Source organism: Geotrypetes seraphini, chromosome 12 (assembly GCF_902459505.1).
Source record: "Geotrypetes seraphini chromosome 12, aGeoSer1.1, whole genome shotgun sequence".
Lineage (NCBI taxonomy): Eukaryota > Metazoa > Chordata > Amphibia > Gymnophiona > Dermophiidae > Geotrypetes > Geotrypetes seraphini.
In genome coordinates, this window is record NC_047095.1 from 54,237,007 (window position 1) to 54,258,699 (window position 21,693).

General features: G+C 44.7%; 1 protein-coding gene across 2 annotated transcripts in view; it reads right to left on the reverse strand.

Annotated features, from left to right (window-relative positions):
* Positions 1-6,278: 6,278 nt before the first annotated feature.
* PRKAA2 (protein kinase AMP-activated catalytic subunit alpha 2) overlaps positions 6,279-21,693 on the reverse strand; it is a 42,289-nt gene continuing 26,874 nt past the window's right edge. For both annotated transcript variants that reach the window (XM_033916515.1, XM_033916514.1), the window contains exons 6-9: positions 19,099-19,323; positions 12,841-13,345; positions 9,379-9,505; positions 6,279-6,864 (exon numbers count right to left, since the gene is read on the reverse strand). In XM_033916515.1, the coding sequence (XP_033772406.1) occupies positions 6,629-6,864; positions 9,379-9,505; positions 12,841-13,345; positions 19,099-19,323 (1,093 nt within the window). In that variant the 3' untranslated portion in view covers positions 6,279-6,628. The remainder of the gene's footprint in view (positions 6,865-9,378; positions 9,506-12,840; positions 13,346-19,098; positions 19,324-21,693) is intronic.

The following is a 21,693-nucleotide window of genomic DNA, read 5'->3' on the forward strand; positions in this document are numbered from 1 at the left end:
TAGAGGAGATAAAGAGCGGATGAGGATGCTTTGGGGAATCGGGAAAGTATTGGGAAGTGGGAAGGAGCTAGCGGTATTAAGTCGTTTGCAGGAATTTCTTGAAAGTAGGGTCTTTATTTCTTTTCTGAATGTTTTGTAGTCTGGGGTCATAATCAGTAGATTGGAGATTTGGTTGTTGAGTTTTTCTGCTTGTGTGGAGGGTGCCTAAGATTTTGGAGACTCGCACTTTGCAGCGCCTAAGTCACGCTCTGTCCATAGAAATTCCCACTTAAGCATTAGGCATCGCTAAGCGCATTGCAATAAGTGCCTACCTTTTATAGAATCAGATAATAATAATTTATATACCGCAAAACCGTAAAGTTCGATGCGGTTTACAATAGTTAAAAAAGAATATAATAAGTAAAAGGAACTAATATGTTATAAACCAATAGCTAATATCCTAAAAATCTGAGTAATGCATAATAAAATTCTTACAAATCAGCTACCTAAATATTTCGAAAACAAATATGTTTTTAGATGTTTTCTAAATTCCCTGTAGGTGGCGCTAAACACCGCTAAGTGCATTGCAACAGGTGCCTATCTTTTACAGAATCCGATAGGCCCCTATCTCCCAATTCATTTTTTGGCATTGGAGGGCAGCATTTCATGCTCTTATGATTATGGAAGCTAGGGCGACCTCCCCATCTTATAAAAAAAAAAAACAGAGTAAATTTGGGATGACCTGGGAACCTTATATAGAGCAATTATCAGAAAGTGAAGCACTATTTATTAGCAATATTTGGGAATGGGATGGGTGGAGGGGGGCAAGAGGGGATGAGGAGGAAATGTTGGGAGGTACTTTATCGTGTCTGTATTGTGATGGTGACGGGACTAAATCGCGCGAGACAACGGCGCGCCAACAACTGAGCGCAAGGTTGACGGCACGCCGAAGAAAAGCACTATTTTAAAGGGCTCCGACGAACGGGTGTGGGGGGAACCCCCCCCCCCACTTTACTTAACAGACATTGCGCTGGCGTTGTGGGGGGTTTGGGGGTTGTAACTCCCCACATTATACTTAAAACTGAACTTTTTCCCTAAGAAACAGGCAAAAAGTTCGGTTTCAAGTATAATGAGGGGGGTTACAACCCCCCAAAACCCCCCACAATGCCAGCGCGATGTCTGTTAAGTAAAATAAGGGGGTTCCCCACCAACACCTCCCGTCGGAACCCTTTAAAATAGTGCTTTTCTTCGGCGCGCCGTCAACCTTGCGCTCAGTTGTCGGCGCGCCGTTGTCTCGCGCGATTTTGTCTGTGAACCATTGTGATGATAATTGATTGTTGAATTTTTTAATTTATATATCTACAATGTATTAATTGAGTTGAGATGATATTCTTTGGAAGATTTTTGTTATGTATATTATATTTTATTTTTAAAACTCAATAAAAATTATTGAACTTAATTATTGAGGCTGTTAAAGGTATTCTGCCAAAGTTAGCTGCCCTTTAAAGAATTAGCCCCTTTATAGCTCACGGGTGATCTTATCCGGTTTCTCCATCGATTTGAATAAAGTAGCATGGTTTGCCTTATTAGTCCACCCATGTCTAGAAGAATAAGAATCAAGTAAACGAGATGCAGTGATAACTTTTTATTGGACCAGCTTAAGGTAGTGGTGACATGCTTTCCAGAGCTGTGCTCCCTGCATAGGTGTCCAGGCAGAATGAGCTAAAGTTGATGTTTTCAAAATCTAAATATAGAAAAAAAAATTGACTGACTGCTTTACAAGGGTGCTGTGGTGGGGGTTGTGTTGAAAGCTGAAGAGTTGTAAAATAAAAAAGATGGAGTGTGGAGAGTCAGAGCAAGCAATGGGTCATTCACGCTGATCCATGCGTGACCCCTTTGGTCCATGTACCAAGTGTCCCGGAAACAGATGACACGGGGACAGAATTTGTCCCCGTCCCTGCGGTTAACCATAGGAAACCATCCCCGTGTCATTCTTTAAGGAAAGAGGGAAGAATCAGAGTATGGATGGGCACAGCCACTGACCCTGAAGCCTTGCATTGAAGAATGCTGCTGTAGAAAGGACTGAGGTTGAGACAGACACTAAAGAATGACAGTCTCTGGTATCCAGAGCAGATATTGTGATGTCATAATGCCTCATTCTACCAATGCCTAAGAGCCAACCTCATCAGTGATGTCACAATGGCTTCATTATCCTACACTTAGCTCACATAATAGTCAGAGTATGAATGGGCAGAGCCACTGACCCTCAAAAGCCTTGCATTAAAGAATGCTGGTGTAGAAGGACTGAGGTTGAGATAGACATTTAAAAAACAGAAACGGGATGGTTTCCCACAGTTATCCGCGGGGACGGGGAAAAATTGTGCCCCGTGTCATTCTCTGTTTTATAGTAAGTACGTAAATGTAACTAATTACTGTACTTAAATAAAGGGTTGATCCTTTTACTTGTAAAGAAGTACAGGATAACACTTCTTACTTTTACTGAACAAAGAATTTTGCCAATTTTTACTATTTTTACCTATGTAGTTACTTTTGATGCTTGAAGTGAAAAGTAAAAGTGGAAGGGAGATGTAAATGACAGGATTTTGCTACTGCAAACCTCGTCATGCAAACAGTGGATCGTTTCTTCTTTGAACTGGTTAGATGAGTCGGGTCATTTCAAAGAGGAGATGAAGCTGAAGCTGGGAGCAATTACTGACGAACAGACATTGTAGCTGCGGTATTTTTACTTTTTACTCAAAAAGTATTATTTTAGGCAATTACTCTTTTACTTTAATTTGGTTTTCATTACACTTTTTACTTTTACTTAAGTATCAAAATATGCATTTGCCTTTACTTAAGAACCATGACCTAGTACTTTAAACAACACTGCCTGGGACCCACTAAATTACATGAACCATTATCCATGACCCACCCATAATGCATTGAATATAATCAATGAGAATTAATTCTGTACCTAAGGAGAATAACAAATAGTTGAAGACAAAAATAACATAAAACAAATGCAGTCAAAATAGCAATAATAATGAAACTAAAATCACTCTAAATAATACTTAATTATATAATTCTACTATATAAGAAAAGTGCTCAGTGCAAAGTGCTCAAGTCAGCCTCACTGTCTGGAGATCATTGGTTTTGTCCACCATCAATGTACCAAAGAATTAAATAATAATGCATAGCATATGATGATATCCAAGGCATTCGATACAAGGAGAATGCCATTCCCAAGCATCCTGCCACCTTGCTAGCTGTGGGAACACCATTCCCACATTTCCCCCTCAAAATGACCACCGTAATAGATGGTGATGAAGTAATACGTGAAACTGAGCTTAAATAGGTAGGTTCCTACTTTTAAAATATGGGTAACGTTTTGAATATGGAGACCCAGGTCCCAAATGTTTGAACTGGGGCTGATAAAGCTTGTAATGTATTTGTGCTTGACAAGTTTTCGGACACATTTGTTTGTGCTCGAGCGCTAGCGGCTTGTTCGTTATTGTGGACTGTGGAAGAGAGGAATTTGTTTTATTGGATACAAGAGACCTTTCTGATCTTTCAAGCGAAGAATACGATAGAGACATATCAATCTGCTAACTCCCGATATAGGCCTTGGGCCGAAACATAGGCCCGTGCCTGGTTATTTTAATCGAAGAGCTCCATGTCCCTTTTCTTGAGGCCTATTTTGCTTTTTTGGGCCATACAAACCAAACCTCTGTGACCCATTCAGCCTGCTGACCCATTGCTTGCTCTGTTCGGAGGTGATAAACCAGTAGCCTTTCCAAGTCTATCAGGTTTTATGTTCAGTAATGACCGAGGAAATCAATGCCCTCATTCCCTCTGTGTTTGTTACAGGGTTTAAGTCTTTTGGTTTGGAGTGTTTTATCTTCTTAGTTGGTTTTCAAGTAATAAGTCCCTTAACTCTTTCAGGACCATAAGGATCGTAGGCCAATTTTTGTGGTTTTGACGACATTTTTATGGTAAAAAGGGCTTGCAGATGCCAAAAAATTGATTTTTTTTGTGAAATATCATTATTTTTTTTAAAAAAAATCAAACTTCTGGCTTATGGACAGTGTGGCAAGTGAATCTTCTCGTCAATCTGGCAACGACGCTAATGAATGAATGTCGGAACCAGTTTGTTTACATAAAGGCAGTATCATATGGAATCCGTACATATCAAATTTAGAACTGTAGACTATCCCAATCAAAATTTATAGGATTTTAAAGTTATGGGACAAATATGTCCCTTGGTCCTGAAAGGGTTAAACTATCATGACAACATACACCAGCAAAGTACAGTAAAACCTTGGATTGCAAGTAACTTGGTATGCAAGTGTTTTGCAAGACAAGCAAAACATTTTATTAAATTTTAACCTGATATACAAGAAAGGTCTTGCAATACAAGTACATACAGTATTTGGGGGTTGTGGAGTTTACATTATTTCTTATGGGGAAATTTGCTTTGATATAGGAGTGTTTTGGATTACACGCATGTTTTCGGAACAAATTATGCTTGCAAACTAAGGTTTTGCTGTACTAGTGTAACACGGTTTGCTGTTACATGAATATTTGAGCAATATTCATGCCTAACTCAAGTTGCGTTGGCCTAATGAAGGGAGCAGGTCCACTAAGTTAGTCCAGTATAAAGGTATCGCCTCCAGCTTGTTTATATACCGTCATTTTTTCGTATGCTTTGCTCTTCAATAAACCTCAAGTACATTAAAATATTCATCAACAAAAGCTACTCCTTAAATGCCATGATCAGACAAAACATAAAAAGATCTACAGAAAATAATAAATACAATACTCCTACAACCTGAGAAATTTCTATTTAGTCTGATGACCTTATAGCACTCAGTCCTTCTCTAGAGCTCCATGGAAATGATATGCATTCCATTTGAGGCGGAAACAAAATGTCCGTCTGTCCATGTCACTGAATATGTACGACCCCTGTTTTTAACCTATGTGCTCCGCTTCGAAATTTGATCAGCGGAATAACAAATTTGGAATAAACTTGGAGACTTTGGAGTGCAACACGTGGAAACAAAGTTGAATGCATGTCAGACCCAACTGAGCTTTTGTTAAAAACTTAAAAATAAAAACTTGAGAAAACTCCAGTCCTTAAAAAGTCACAAGACGTACAGTACAAGCAGGCGGAGGGATATCCTCCATCACCTCCGCCCTGAAATAGTCACATTTATCATGGGATGCTAGCTCACCTGGACACTCAACAACAGCTTAGGCTGTGGTCAGACATTTTGGGCCTGATTCTTTTTAGGACTCCGATCTTGGCGGCCACCGAAAAGGTGGCTGCCGATCGCGTGTCAATCACACATCGGAGTCCTAAAGAGAATCGCGTCTGCTTGGCTGAACAGACGCCTTAAATGCAGGCCAGCATTTTGCAGGTCTCCATTTAAGGCGTCTTGTCTTGCGCCTACAGAGACGCCTTAAACACGCCCAAGGCCACTTCTGGACAAAACCATGCCCCGCCTCGGGCGTGATTTAAGTGTCCCTACGCATCTCCACAGACGTGCGACACATGCCTACTGTAGGCGTTCTTCCCCCACCCCCCTTTTTTTTAAAAAAAATGTGCATCGCGACTTTCTGAGAGTGGGCGGTAGAACGCCTACAGCTGCCTACAATCGGGCACGTGTTTACAGAATCAGGCCCTTTTAACGGCACTGATCCTGCAATGAACTAATGAGTAACTACCATCCTCTCAGCAAAAAAAAAATCAAATGGCTGAATTGGCGTTTCACTCCAATCTCCACCTACCTCGGCTTATTAACTTACCCAAGAAAGAAAATTAAGATGCTAGACCTCTTCAGTGAACTACAGGAAGCTTAACTAGGCCACAGCCACCAAGAGTACATAAAATTCTGAAGGCACACTTGACCTTTGTGTTGAGGTCAGTATTAGAGAATGACACGGTGACAAAATTCATCACCGTCCCCGTCCCCCGCGGATGACCGCGGGAAACCATCTTCATGTCATTCTTTAAGGAGAGAGGGAAGAATCAGAGTACGAATGGCCACAACCACTGACCCTCAAGCTTTGCTTTGAAGAATGCTGGTGTAGAAGGACTGAGGTTGAAACAGACACTACAGAATGACAGTCTCTGGTATCCAGAGCAGATATTGTGATGTCATAATGCCTCATTCCACCAGTGCCTAAGAGCCAATCACATCAGTGATGTCACAATGGCTTCATTATCCTTGGCTCACATAAGAATCAGAGTATGAATGGCCACAACTACTGACCCGCAAGCTTTGCTTTGAAGAATGCTGGTGTAGAAGGACCAAGACTGAAATAGACACTAGAAAATGACATGGGATTATTTCCCGCGGTTATCCGCGGGGACGGGAACGGTGATGAATTTTGTCACCGTGTCATTCTCTAGTCAGTATCTAAAAGTGAACAACTCCTAAAACCTGGCTCTCTTAAATAACTCTGCTTCTAGCAGTACAGCAGTGTATAAATAAACACATCTCTTCTAGTTCCTCTCAAAATTATTACAAACAGAACTTTTATACCTGTGTGGCTATTCAGGTCTCTATGGAAGAATCTGCATTGTACGCAATGCCCAAGGCAAAAGAAAGAAGGAGTGACAAAGGTTCGCCAACTGTGGCTCTTCCCTCTAGCGAGCTAACGTAGTGATCAGACTGGCACACATTTCAAAGAAATCCATGGTGTGGCTGCCAAGGCGTGGAGTGGCTGAGGAGACGGTCCCTGTGAAGGAGCCACTGAATGATCTGCTGAGAGATGGCGATTCGCCCATGACGGAGTCGAGGCTCAGCCGGGGCCTGTGCAAACCAGCCGCCGAGCAGGAGCGCTGGGGTGTCGAGGAGCCAGATTTCTGTTCCGCAACTTCATCTGAAAGTTTCAGAACAAACATCAGTCAGTATAATTCAAGGCGCAAAACAAGCACGGATATCTCAAGAGAGCTAAATTGCTTGTGGGGGCCAATCCACTGATATCGGGGGGAGAGCGTGGCGCAGCAGCGAAAGCGATACAGTTTCTGTTTTAGTGGAGACGAGGCATCGCTCTCACACACGGCAGATCGGCTTTAAGAGGTTATTCTTTTGAATTGCCATTTGTTCATTTGGACTTAAGACTGTTTCACTATATGATGAGATTGACAAAACAAAGTGCTTCGGTCTGAGAATTGGGCCGAAACACCTATGTGTCGGCTCTTGAATGAATTAACAGCGGGATCTGGATAGCTCCTACTACCCTCCCTTGCCACCCCTACCCAACATTTCCCTCAAATAACTCATAGACCACCATTGTTTGGCATAAATAGCCGCAGCTCAATTTATTAATAAACAGGAATAATTTTGCATAAATTAACATTCACAAGCATTAACTTCCATATAACAAATCAGCAGCTCCTCCCGAGCTATCCGGTGTACCCATCAACACATTTTCCCTCGACCCCGCCATGAACAGCAAGAGTCTGAGGGGTGGCATGACCTCATGCCCCATTAACTGATTCAGTAGACCCCCGGGCACGGCTCCCCGCCGGCCCACCGCTCATCGCCGGATGAGCCCCAGCACCCAGTAGCTCGGGAGCCCCGCCAACCCGAGCTACAAAACCACCACTAGAGGGTGGGTGGGCGGGAAAAAAGCCGCCCTGGAGGACTCAGAAAAAGAAGTCCTCCAAGGTCCTGACTTTAATAATCCTCCGCAGCCACGCCCCCTAGCAACCACCAATCGCGCATCCGATTCGACGCGACCCGACTTCCCCATGACTCTGCCCTCCCCTTTTCTCCCCATGAACTACTCTACCCATGGGCCCCTAGGGCTCCCAGCCCCGTGTTATTTTTCGCCATTCGAGACAAGCTCTCTGGCTACATTAAACGGATTGAGCACCATAGGTCGCCTCTTTTGTTTTCTTTGCAGTGGTTAAAGCTACAGCCTCGGCACCCTGAGGTTGTGGGTTCAAACCCACGCTGCTCCTGGGCAAATCACTTAATCCCCCCCCCCCTTTGCCCCGTCTACATTAGACAGATTGTGAACCCGCCAGGACAGACAGGAAGTAAACCGTTCTGAGCTCCCCTGGGAGAACAGTATAGAAAATTGAATAAATAATTAAACATTCAGTGGAATCTATCAAGTTAGTATCACACTGTAACAAAAAATACATTTTATAACTCCTACAAATGGGGCCTCACATGGTTTTGACTGCAAAGGAAAACTAGCAGAGGAGGAAGAAGCAGGTAGGACTGTTTTAGCCAACTCCTCCTGCTAACAGTACAGAGAAAGTGAAGAGAATAGTCAGATTTTTGCAGGCAACTATAGTTCTGTATCTTCCCTTCCCAATTCTTCTTTCTGCAGCAGGTAACATATCATGACAAAAAAAAATCTGCATTACCGTATTTTCACGCATATAACGCGCGTGTTATACACGATTTTACAAACCGTGCATAACCTTGCGCGTTATAGGCGTGAGCGTGTTGTACAATTTTTTTTTACATAGTTGCCTCCACCCCCGACGTCCGATTCACTCCCCCCCCCCCGCAGGACCGCTCGCACCTCCACCCCGAAGGACCGCTCGCACGCACTCCCACCCGCACCCCCACCCTGAAGGACCGCTCGCACCCCCACAGCCTCCCGACCCCCCCCCCCATCATATAGATGCTCCTACCGGTGTCCTGCTGCTTCCTCTTGGCGTTCCCGGCCCTTCTGTGAGCCCTGCGCTGCTTCCTCTTCCGGCGGTCCCGCCCTTTCTCTGATGTCAGAGAAAGGGTGGGACCGCCGGAAGAGGAACCAGCGCAGGCGCAGGGCTCACAGAAGGGCCGGGACCACCAAGAGGAAGCAGCAGGACACCGGTAGGAGCGTCTACATGATTGGGGGGGGGGGGTCGGGAGGCTGTGGGGGTGCGAGCAGTCCTTCAGGGTGGGGGTGCGGGTGGGAGTGCGTGCGAGTGGTCCTTCGGGGTGGGGGTGTGGGTGCGTGCGAGCGGTCCTTCGGGGTGGGGGTGCGAGCGGTCCTGCGGGGGGGGGGGGGAAGTGAATCGGACGTCGGGGGGACATCAGGCTTTCAGGGTGGGGACAGGACTTCAAGGGGGAGAGGAGAGTCGGGGCGGGCGAAAGGAGAGTCGGGCGGCGACAGGAGAGTCAGGCGGCGACAGGAGAGTCGGGGCAGCATGCGCGGTATACAGGTGTGCGCGGTGTACAAATTTTTTTTTACATATATTTCGGTTTCCCGCACGCTATACCCGTGTGCGCATTTTACACGGGTGCACGTTATCTACGTGAAAATACAGTAATTGCCATTCAATGGGGGCCCTCCTAAATATTTGGGCCCTAGGTTCGTCATAATCCCGTCCTGCTCAGATTCACTACATTGTTGCAGAAGTACTCAGTCTTGTCCTTCCCTTCTTACCATCAATACTTTTGAAGTCCAAAAGGTAGCTGCGATTGTCAACCTGGTAAAGCTGCAAGCTCATCTTCACATAATTGTCAGTCACTGGATTTTTTCGGCGCACTCTTAGATGATATGGGTTCACCACCTAAAATAGGAAATCCAGAAAAGAGAGGAAAGGTGGAGGAGATGAAAATCCGTCTTCCCTTATCTGTCAAATGTTTAGAGCAATACAGTTTGCTAGATAAGTGAATTAGAGAATGACACGGGGACAAATTTTTCCCCGTCCGCAAGTTTTGTCACTGTCCCTGCTCCATTCCTGTAAGCTCTGCCTTAACCACACAAGCCTCAAACACTTATGATTTTAAAGTGTTTAAGGCTTGTGCAGATGAGGACGGAGCTTAGGCATTGGTGGAATGAGGAATTATGACATCACAATCTGAGCTCTAGAATGTTGCTACTTAGGATTTTCAAGTGTTTGAGGCTTGTGCAGATGAGGATGGAGCTCAGGCATTGGTGGAATGAGGTATTATGACATCACAATCTGAGTTATAGAATGTTGCTACTTATGATTTTCAAGTGTTTGAGGCTTGTGCAGATGAGGACAGAGCTTAGGCATTGGTGGAATGAGGCATTATGACATCACAATCTGAGCTCTAGAATGTTGCTACTTTTGATTTTCAAGTGTTAGAGGCTTGTGCAGATGAGGACAGAGCTTGCAGGAATGGGGCAGGGGCAGGAACAGGAAAATAACTCGCGGGGACGGGGATAAATTTGTCCACGTGTCATTCTCTACAATGAATCTCATCTAAATTTCTTCAAGCCACTGGTTTCTTGCATCAGTATTTTCACAGATTGCCTCTATGGACTCAATCCCCCCAATATTCAGACATCGACAATCAGTGTGTGGGGAGTGGGGGGGAGGGTTTTTTTTAATACACTGATGGTTGCCAGCTAAATTATCCCCTGATATTCATTGCCAGATCATGTCCAGACACCAGCACTGAACATGGGGGGATAATTTTGAGCGGCCTGGCTGACTGAAGCTTATGTAGGCCCAGCCAATAGTTATCATGCCCTGTCTAAATATTAGGCTGGGACCCACATAAGTTTTTTTAATACAAAATTTGAGTCCCCCAAGCCTCTCTCTCTCCCTCCCCTATCACCCAGCCCACAGTCATAAGCCACTCCCTCCTCTCCCTGAAATGCTTCCCACTCCCAACCCCTCAGTAATTCAGAGAGGTCCACCAGGCTACCTTGATCTCTGGTAATCCAGTGGTGGTCTCTGGGGACAGGAGCAAAGTCCCCTCATTCCTGTTCCTTATGGGTGCCAAGCCAAAATGGCAACACAAAGGGCAGGAGTGAGGGGAGTTTGCTACTTCCCCCCATGACTATCTCTGGACAGCCAGGGATCAAGGTAGCCCAGGGGGCCCTATCTGTACTACTGAGGGGTTAGGGAGAGGGGGCATTTCTGGAGGGAGAGGGGGAGTGTCTTGAGGCTGCAGGCAATGAGGAGGGGAGGAGAGAGGGGAATGCATCAGATGTTCGATGTGGGGGTGTAGGGTTCTCAAATTTTTTAAAATAAGCTTATGCTGGCCTCGGCTAAATATCACCAGTACCAGCATAAGCCCTGGCCCCTCCCCAACACCACCTCCTGGCCCATTCCTGACCAATCTACTTTTTAGGGGGCTGGTCAGAGTCGATATTCAGTGGCACTGCCTGATTTAGTGCTGCTGAATATCGGCGGTTGGGCAGCGACAGGCGATTTAAGCGGGCCAGAGCCTCTCCAGCCCGCTTAAATCACTCTGAATATTGGGCTCAATATGGCCGACTCACTAATCCAATTCACTCTCTAGCTCTGTTCTGGATAAGACCTAACAATATGGCATATTACAGAGTAACTTTTTTCCCCTTGAGAATTTATTGATGTTATATCACAATACAATGTATTTGTGCAGTAACAATATTAATAGTCAGAAAGATAACAATATAGGCAAGAAACAAATACATCAGAGGCACTTGAGACAAAAGCAGTATACAGTCAAACCTCGGTTTGCGAGTAACGCGGTTTGTGAGTGTTTTGAAAGAGGAGCAAAACATGTTCGCAAATCGTGATTCGCAAACTGAGCGTTGACTCGATTTGCGAGTTCCCCCGCCCCCCCCCCCTCGTGAACGTCCGCCCGCCCAAACTGAAGCCTTACCCCCATCTGGCACCGGTATGAAGCACCAACCCACAGGAGGTGCCGGTGGCCGAAGATCATGCTGCTTGCCGGACTGGGCCTTGAGTATCTGTGCATGTTCAAGGCCTTCTGGCTCTCATTCTCTCCGAGGTGGCTGGGCGTTCATGATGGGGGGGGGGGGGGGGGCGATGCCGGTTTGCGGGGGGGGGGGCATGCCGGTTCGTGGGGGGGATGTGGCAGTGCACCAGTGGCCTTGGGGATGGGGGGAGGTGGAACCAATTTTGATATATGAGTAATTTGGTTTACGAGTGTGCTCCTGGAACAAATTATGCTCGTTAACCAAAGTTCCACTGTATTATTAGAAGTTCAAGAGAGGTCCAAATTAAATGTTTGTTCTGTACAGGTCCTAATTTTTGAGCTACTACCAATTTGAACTTATGATGCTAGAATTATCACCAAAAATGTGCTCCGCCCCCAAATTTACATCACAGGACATCGCTTCTCACGACGTTATATGGAGGAAATCGCTGCTCCCGGAGCAAATCAGGTTAGGTTATTCGGGGTTTTTAAATCTTTTTTAGGGGTTTGTTACTGAAAAACCGTGAATAACATACGAAAAGTTATTCTCGGTTTTTCGGTATTCGCTGCTATGCTTTCCCCCTATCACCGCAAATGCAGAGGGGGAACTGTATGTTAAACAGGTTGGAACCTCCACAATATAATTCTTTTGAGTTATTGTAATAAGTATGTCAAAAAGATATTGACGAGAATCAGGGAGTTGAATTTGAGAACAGGACTTAGATATGGAAGCCCTCTGCTTTGGGACAGAGTGCTGATAACACTGGGTGAGCATTCCTTAAGCTCCTTCTACTCCCAAGTTTCCAGCCATTTCCTGCTAGAATTTAAAAACTGTGCCAACAGACTTTGTCTTCAGAATTTAAAATTGTGACCAATATTCCTTCCCGCCAAAATTCAAATTTGTGACCGATGAACTTTCCTGCCAAAATTCAAATTCAGGATTAACAGACTTTCCCGCCAAAATTTAAATTCAGGATTAACAGACTTTCCCGCCAAAATTTAAATTCAGGACCAATGGACTTTCCTGCCTCAGGCACCTCAAATGCCCCAGCCAATCAGGTTGGAGGACCCACTATATATAAAGACAAACTGTAGACCTTACAGCACACCCTGAAGAAAGTCACAGCATTAGGATTGAAACACGGTTCTACCTACCCAGATTCGGCGAGACCCAGACAGAGTTACTAGATGTCTGGATTTACCAAGATGTTGTCACATTCCTTACCTTCCACTCATAATCCAGCTGTTTCATGGCCCGGTAAACTTCCGCCATGATGTCATAAGGTTTGCTCTGGCTGCGAATTCCTAAATGCCACTTCGCTTTCTTCACAGCCAGAGGCTTGGGCTTCGTAGTGTTTAAGGCATCCAAAGGGCATCTTGCTTTAGGACTGTCCGCTATGAGAGGTGGCATGCGCTCCGGGTGCGGTTTCACGCCTGGTGGGATGTGCATCGCGCTGTCATCCATAAAGGAGCCAGTGGGGGGACTGGAGGCAAGGTAGAACTCGCTGGCTTGGTTCATGATCCTCCGATTGTCAATTATAAGATGATAAGCCACGGCAAGCTGGTCTTGAGGGTCACCGCCGTACAGGCTGTTTGTGACCTCCGACTCCAAACATTCAAATTTCTCACACACCTCCCTCACTGCCTCATCGTCAATGACATTGGCGTCACAGGCGGTGTCTTCTGGGAACAGGTAGCTGGCCAAATCTTCCCTAAACCACTCGTGTTCTCTGTGAAGGAAAAAGATTATAGCAGATGCCTGTTTAGAAACATTAGTCCTAAAGAGACCCAAATATTTTGAGTAGCTGACGTAATAAATCAAATCCTCAAACCAAGAGCCAAATCCAGCTCCTTTAAGTGAACTCAAATAGATGCCTCACCAAAAATATCAAACCTATTATATATGTCAGGGGTATTTAATATCTGTCTTTGAGGGCCGCAACCCTGAGTTTTCAGGATATCCCCAATAAATATGCATGAAATCTATTTGCATTCAATGGAGACACCACATGGAAATAAACTTCATGTGCATTCATCGGGGAAATCCTGAAAACCCAACTAGGCTTTACTCTTGATGACCAACACCGTATACCCCTAATATAAGCAGAAAAATCAATTAATGCTCTCCATGCATTAGAACCATTCTTCCGATATCATCATTTTTTATGAAAACTGTGCTTGACGAGGGTACATCAGGAACCTACTTCACTTTATAGATGTGTCCCGCAATCTTTTTGTAGTCGTGGCACACTAAACTCGGGGCCGCGGTGGCAGGGCGTTTGGAAATGTGCGGACGTCGACGCGATGACATCGCATACATGTGTGATGTCATCGCATCGACTTCCACGCACGTGTGGAGGCCTTCCAGATGGGGCCCTGAGCCTGCTATCACTATGTCGGGGGAGGGGGGAGTTGATGAAGGAGGCGAGGTGCTAGCGCCGGCTGACTACAGGATGTGCCTCTTGCCACAAGAGTTATGTCCTGTAAACAGTCAGTTGGCGCCTGTGCCTATCCTCCTTGCTGGCATCTCATGGCATACCCAGAATCTCACTGCGGAACACAGTTTGTGATACCCAGCTTTACAGAATACCAGTATATAGGCACTGGCGTTCTTAAGCATGAGTATTTTCATCGGCCATTGAGCCAGAACGGCGTGCAGCGGGGAAAACGAGCTCCCCAACACGTACCACCCATCTTGTCTCTATTTATGTATCTGCACTTGGCCCCTTGGCTACATGATGGTAGACTTCTCCCTCCGTATTCGCTGTGATCGGGGATTAACAGAACCGCTAATACAGAAAAATCGTGAATAACTTTTCATATGTTATTCACTGTTTTCTATTAAAAACAATTGTGAATATGGTGAAACTGTGAATAACATGGTGGGAGACCTGGCCTGTTCCTGAAGGAGAGGCAAAACACGGTGAAGAAAGCGCTGGGAATCGGCGATTTTCTCTGTAAACGCTTGGAATCAGCGATTTCTCTATGCAAGCTGGTGTAATTTGGGGGTGGGGGGGGAGGAGCCAGCAAGCTAAAAACCGTGAATAATCGAAACCGCGAATACGGAGAGAGAAGTGTAAGCCGTATCGTAGAAAAGCATTAGCAGAATGTAGGGGCAAAAAGATGACTTTTCTCCCTGGGTTCAGTATCCAAAGTGAAGTTTATTGCATCACCTCATGCTGATTCACAAACACAACACGATACCATGTTCTGGTGGCGAACCACCTTCTTCAGGGGATACTGTATATAGATTTTGTGTGAAATTGTCAACCAATTCAATGGGAAGAGCACCACTGATTGACTGTTCCCCTTGACTGTATCCATGACATCCTGTTTGTCTGTCTTCGCTGTTTGGATTGTAAGCTCTTTAAGCAGGGACTATCTTCTTTATGACTCTGTACAGTGCTGTGTGTGTCTGGTGGCGCTACTGAAATAATTCATAGTAGTAGTAGTGTGAAGAGTTTCAGTCTTTGGGAAGCAGAGCTAAGATTGTGATGTCACAATGCCTCATTCCACCAATAAGAGCCAACCTCATCAGTGATGTCATAGTGGCTTGATTGTTCTAGACTCCCCTCTGCCCTCCAACCCAGCCAGCTGATTATCCATTCCCCTTAACTGTATCCATGACATCCTGTTTGTCTGTTTAGATTGTAAGCTCTTTCGAGCAGGGACTGTTTTCTTATTTTTTGTGACTCTGCGCAGTGCTGCATGAGTCTGGTAGCACTACAGAAATAATTAATAATAGTAGTTCTAATGTGTGTGGATTAGGTGTTTCATGCTAGTCCTATATTAGGTTTCAATTTCTCTGATTTTGAGTTTACCTCCTTGATTGTATTCATGCTTATGTTTGATCATTTTACTAATGTTAGTAAATTGTAAGTTTTTATGTTGAACTGTACTTGCTGTACAATGCCTTGGGCAAATCTCTTCATAAAGCGGTTAATACTATAAATCCCAATAAATAAACTTCAGTATCTGTTTGTTATGCGCATATGTCTGTGCCCCACCCACTCTCTGCCCAGGCGCCACCCACTTTTATGCCCACTTGCCAACTGCAAGCTGTCAGAAAATAGGACTTAGGCACATTTTGGCATGTATACAATTGCTCTCAAATTTGGGAGCGCGTGCAACTTAATTAACAAGCCCTCAACAAGCAATAATTAGGTGCCAACAACCAATTACTGCAGTTAATTGGCTTCAATTGGGATTTGTGAACGTAACATTCTCTATGAAGAACCAGCCTCCCTTCTGGCAGTATCGATTCATATTAGAGCAGTGGTTCCCAACCCTGTCCTGGAGGACCACCAGCCAGTCAGGTTGTCAGGATAGCCCTAATGAATATGCATGGAGCAGATTTGCATGCCTGTCACCTCCATTATATGCAAATCTCTTTCATGCATATTCTGTAGGGCAATCCCGAAAACCCGACTGGCTGGTGGTCCTCCAGGACAGGGTTGGGAACCAATGTATTAGAACTTCCATTCCACTTCATGAATCAGTCCACGTGTGGTGGGCTCAATTGTTTATCCAGTTTCTCTTCTTGACTATGAAAACACTATACACTAATTTTAAGTTATTATTGTACCTATGTCTAACAGAATTGATTCTTTGGGGTCTGGGAGGAAATAGAGCGTCAGAATTTGGTGACTAGGAGGGGACTGAGATATCCCGTTCTCATCTCCAGTCTTGCTCCCCTGTCTATTCCTACCTCCTGGAGTAGGTCCAAGAGAGACTTGGATAGGGACCCTTAAGCACACTGTCAAAATGTGCTTCCTTTAGTTCTGTATAGGCTTGGGGAGGGGGGTCTCCTGTGGCACAGGGGCCCAAGGCAGCTGCCTTGGTTGCTACCTCTTTAAACCAGCCCTGCCACCTTCTCTATGCCATGTCTTTTTTCTCTCCCTTTAAACTCCCCCCCTTCCCAGTACCTTCAAAAACACTCAACCTTAGCATACACCCCCCCCCCCTCTTATTCACGTGGGCTGGGCTGACACTGCTTCTACTGGTACAGCCTGCCTCCCCAACACAGAAAATGTGAAGAAGGGTGATGGGAGATGGGCTAAATTCTAAAGACAAGCATTTAACTCGCACAAAAAAACATTCATCTGAAGCCACCCCTCATACAAAAAGGTGACACTTCTATGGCTGAGCATTTTTCAGGAAGGTACTTTGCAGGGAATGAAAAGTAACATAGTAGATGACGGCAGATAAAGGCCCGAATGGTCCATCTTGTCTGCCCAACCTGATTCAATCTAAAAATTTGTTGGGGTTGTTTTTTTCTTCTTCTTCTTCTTCTCCTTAGCTATTTCTGGGCAAGAATCTAAAGCTCTGCCCGGTACTGTCCTTAGGTTCCAACTACTGAAGTACTTATCACATTATAAACCACGAACATATACTGCTTTGTCATGTCTGATCACCCATTCATCTCTTTCTGTTTCTCCCTATTGCTTCCCCTCTCCAACCCCACCTCTCCCTTTCCTTCAAGACTGTCTTTGGAATGATTTTGTGTTTCACATGTATACCGATATTAACTTTTGCTCATACTGTTTTATTTCTTTTTTATTAATAGTTCGCCTTGGCCTCAGTCTCACCAGCCATTACTGGCATGCCTGTCTCTGAAGGTAGGTCCAGCTGTGGGATCAGGTGTCATGACCCCACCACTGGATATTGCTCAAGTCCATAGGGGCATGATGTTGAAGATGGACAAAATCTGCCTAGTACTGTACAATAAGATACTGACATCATGTGGCCATGACTGATACTGCAGCCTCTTACATTCCCAAGACAGAAAAAAAGCAATAGACGGTCAAACTCTAAATTTTAATAGACCCCGATTTAATGGATTTCAAATTTAACAGAGAAGTCGGAATTCATCAAGTTATATATAGTTCAATATATCCCTGTTGTTTTAAGTGTAAATCGACATTAGATATTTGAATGTCAGTGCTAAATTTTTGGCTTTTAATATGAAAGCCTATTTGTAGCTTCTCGATATCTTCCCCTATACTCCCCCTCCCCCGTGAACTCTGTTAAGTCCTTCTTTTCTGAACCGTTTCCTCCACTGCCAACTCCAGACCCCTTCCCTTTTTTCTTGTCACGCCATAGGCCTGGAACAGGCTGCCAGTCAATAGCAGTCAATGCTCCATCTCTAGCAGTATTCAAATCCAATTTAAAAGCCCACTTTTTTGAATCTGCTTTCAACTTAACTCCCACTCACTGTCAGATACCTATACCCATTGTATCATTCCTTCTACCAGTAACTCCCCAACCCTGAGATGTCCTGTGTGTCTGTCCCAAATTAGATTGCAAGCTCTTCTGAGCAGGGACTGTCTATTGCAGTGTATCGCAAACTGTGTGCCTCCTGAGATTTCAGGTGTGCCGCTAACACACTGGCAAGGAGGAGAATCATCTGCGCAGGTTGAGTGCCTTTAGGACGTGTCTCTTGCTGCAAGAGGCACGTCCTGTAGGCAGTCAGCCTGCGCGGATGATTCTCCTTCTCGCCGGAATCTCTCCTCCTCTCCCCCCAGATTCCTCCACTGAAGCGGGTCGTGGCCAGGTGGGCCTCCATGCACTTCCGGGTGCCTTCCGGCCAGGGCACTGGGTTTAGTGTGCCGCCGGCTGGAAAGTTTGAGACACACTGGTCTATTGAATGTTAAATGTACAGCACTGCGTACACTTTTCAGTACTATAGAAATGATAAATAGTAGCATCGTGTTTCTCCGAAAATAAGACAGTGTCATATTAATTTTGTGTCCAAAAATGCACTAGGGCTTATTTTGGGGGATGTCTTATTTTTTTCATGTACAGCAATCATCTCTCTCGTTCTCTCCTCTACCCCAATTATTCCTCTTTCCTTTCTCCCCGCCCCCCCTCCCCCCATGTGCAGCATCATTCCTTTCACCCATCCCCTTGTGCAGAACCCCACCGACCCTCCCACTGTGAGACTGACATACCTCCGCTCCGAGGCCTCCTAAAGCAGCAGGGGTGGGGTGGGGGGGGGGGGGTCGCTGAATTGACGAGTCCAATTTTTTCAGTGAATCGGGCAGCACTAGTGTCAGGGATGGAGTCAGGGAGTATCGGGGATATTCAGGGGGAGGGGCTTCTTTGAGTCGATCTTAACTAGGGCTTATTTTCAGGATAGGTCTTAGTTTCAGGGAAACAGGGTAGTAGTATTGCTCTTCAAAATATACATTTTAATATTTAGTGGATTTTTGGCTCTACATAGATACAATTTTGCAAACATTTCAAATTAAGAATTTGATTTAACAGAGTAAAAAGTACATATGCTATCACCATTTTCCATACAATGCATTAAGTGATTGTCCTCTTGGTGAATAACTACTCACTATTCAATGTCCTGCACATGTTTCTAGGTATACACACGGTAAACCATACGTTACCATTTCATTTTCTTACACATCGTGGAAGGAGGGGGAGGGGAGAGGGGGCAAGATTTAACCTGTGCTATGCTGCTGTCTTATGTTACCTTATGTCCTTGATGGTAGCTCGCTTGAGCGGGTCAACCTGCAGCATGTGCATGAGAAGCGTGGCAACTGACCGGTTGAGGTACTCTGGTATGTAAAACACTCCTCCGCGGATCTTCTTAAATAAGGTGGGAACGTGCTCGTCATCGAACGGGAGAGTGCCGCACAGCAGGGCATAAAGTATCACCCCACAACTCCAGATGTCAACCTCTGGACCTGCATACAGCCTAGGAAAGAGATGAATAGCCGGTTAATCAATTTCACAAAAGAAGATTCAGGACGGTGGTAGGTAAACAATGGGAAGACAAATACGGGGGAAGCCACGGCTTGCCCTGGATCGGAAGCATGGAATGTTGCTACTATTTGGGGTTTTGCCAGGTACTTGTGACCTAAATTGGTCACCATGAAGACATGATACTGGGCTAGATGGACTGGTCTGAGTCAGTATGGCTATTCTTATGTTCTTAAGTATGGGTGTATCTTCAATTGCACAATTTACTCACTTATAGGGAGCTGTGATACATAAACACTTGATACCTGATAGTATGATTCTCTATCAGCTTATTGCATCCCTTTATTCATTAATATTATATGGGATCCTCAGCGCCACCACTCAGAGCTCAAATAGATTTCATAGCTCTAAGCTTTATGTGTCAGCTCCTCATTGGTTCCCTGTTGTTTATTTCATGTTCTTAGTATATGCTTTTGTAATGTTTTATATTTTATTTTATAAATACGTTTTCATGAGAAATAAGTTATTTAAGTACTTAACTTTGACTTGTGGTCTCTGGCTAGGGGAAACATAACACCGACATGTTTCGCTCCTTGAGCTTTATCAAGGCTTGCCCCTAAAGTTTTCGCCGCCACAACCGGTGACCACTCTATCCTACAGATATGGCGGCGGCGTTTCAACTGAGATTTTAAAGACGGGAGGCGGGTCCCGGTGTCTTTAAAATCTCAGTTGAAACGCCGCCGCCATATCTGTAGGATAGAGTGGTCACCGGTTGTGGCGGCGAAAACTTTAGGGGCAAGCCTTGATAAAGCTCAAGGAGCGAAACATGTCGGTGTTATGTTTCCCCTAGCCAGAGACCACAAGTCAAAGTTAAGTACTTAAATAACTTATTTCTCATGAAAACGTATTTATAAAATAAAATATAAAACATTACAAAAGCATATACTAAGAACATGAAATAAACAACAGGGAACCAATGAGGAGCTGACACATAAAGCTTAGAGCTATGAAATCTATTTGAGCTCTGAGTGGTGGCGCTGAGGATCCCATATAATATTAATGAATAAAGGGATGCAATAAGCTGATAGAGAATCATACTATCAGGTATCAAGTGCTTAAGTATGGGTGGGCATATTCCATTTCCTCTCCACCCCTGCTTCCTGCCACTCCTTGATCTTCTCCCCCCCCCCAACTTAAAAATTGTAGGATCAATATTCAAAGCGATTTAACCGCTGACTGCTTAAATTACATGTTCAGAGCTATCTGTTAATTATCAGTGGCACTTAACCAGTTAGGTCCAAATTCTGTAACTGGCGATGGCGCCAGGTACACAGTTACGCCTCTGGCAAGGGTAGGTGCCGGAAATATAGGCCAGGGTTTTCCATGACTATATTTCCGGCGCCTACCTTTGATGTGAATTTTATTTATTTATGTGGATTCATTCCTCATCCTCCCAGAAAGCTCAGGGCGGGTAACAGTAGAACAAGCACAGTTGCCGAGAGCGGGGTAACAGAAGGACCGGTGGGGTTACAGAAAACACAGGGAACCTAGGTACAATATAAAAGTCTATCAAATTATCATCAAGGAGAAATGTACAGAATCCATAGGCAAGTGGATCTAAGTACAAAGTGAGGCCAACACATTATCATGCCAATATATTCCACACCAGAAGGTGACGGTTTGCAGAGGCACACGTACGCAGCACTTTGGATCCGATATTACGTCGTCTGCAAGCTGTTTTGCACCAATTGAGAGTTTCTTCAATATATTGGCTTATTCAATGTTTTGTGAAAGTGGGCATAGATAATATTCAGTATAATTACTCCACTTTTAATTTAGAGAGCCACTCTCAACGGAAGAAAAAGCCTCAGGTTTTCTTAGGGTAGAGCATAAATGCTCAAACCGCCTGCACCAACATCATCGGCTAAAAAAACTTCCGGAGAGGATGTGCAAATTACCACATTTAACTCTTACTGCAGGACTGAAATAGCTACTGCTCCAAATTGTGAGGGAATAAGTGATATTTAGATGTTAACCAACGGTTCATCATTGATTCCACATTGTCCTTCAATGACCACCTCCAATCCTTGGTAAAAAAATGCTTTTTCAGCCTTCACATGCTGAGGAAAGTTAGATCCTGCTTCCATCAAAAACATTTTACCCTCCTTGTCCAATCCATCATCCTCTCCAGATTGGACTATTGCAACTCTATCTACTTAAGCCTAACTAAGAAAAACCTCCACAGACTCCAACGGATTCAGAATGCCGCAGCCAAGCTCATCTTCGCTAAAAGTAAATTTGACCATGTCTCCCCGCTCCTGGCCAAGCTCCACTGGCTTCCGATAATCGCCAGGGTCCACTATAA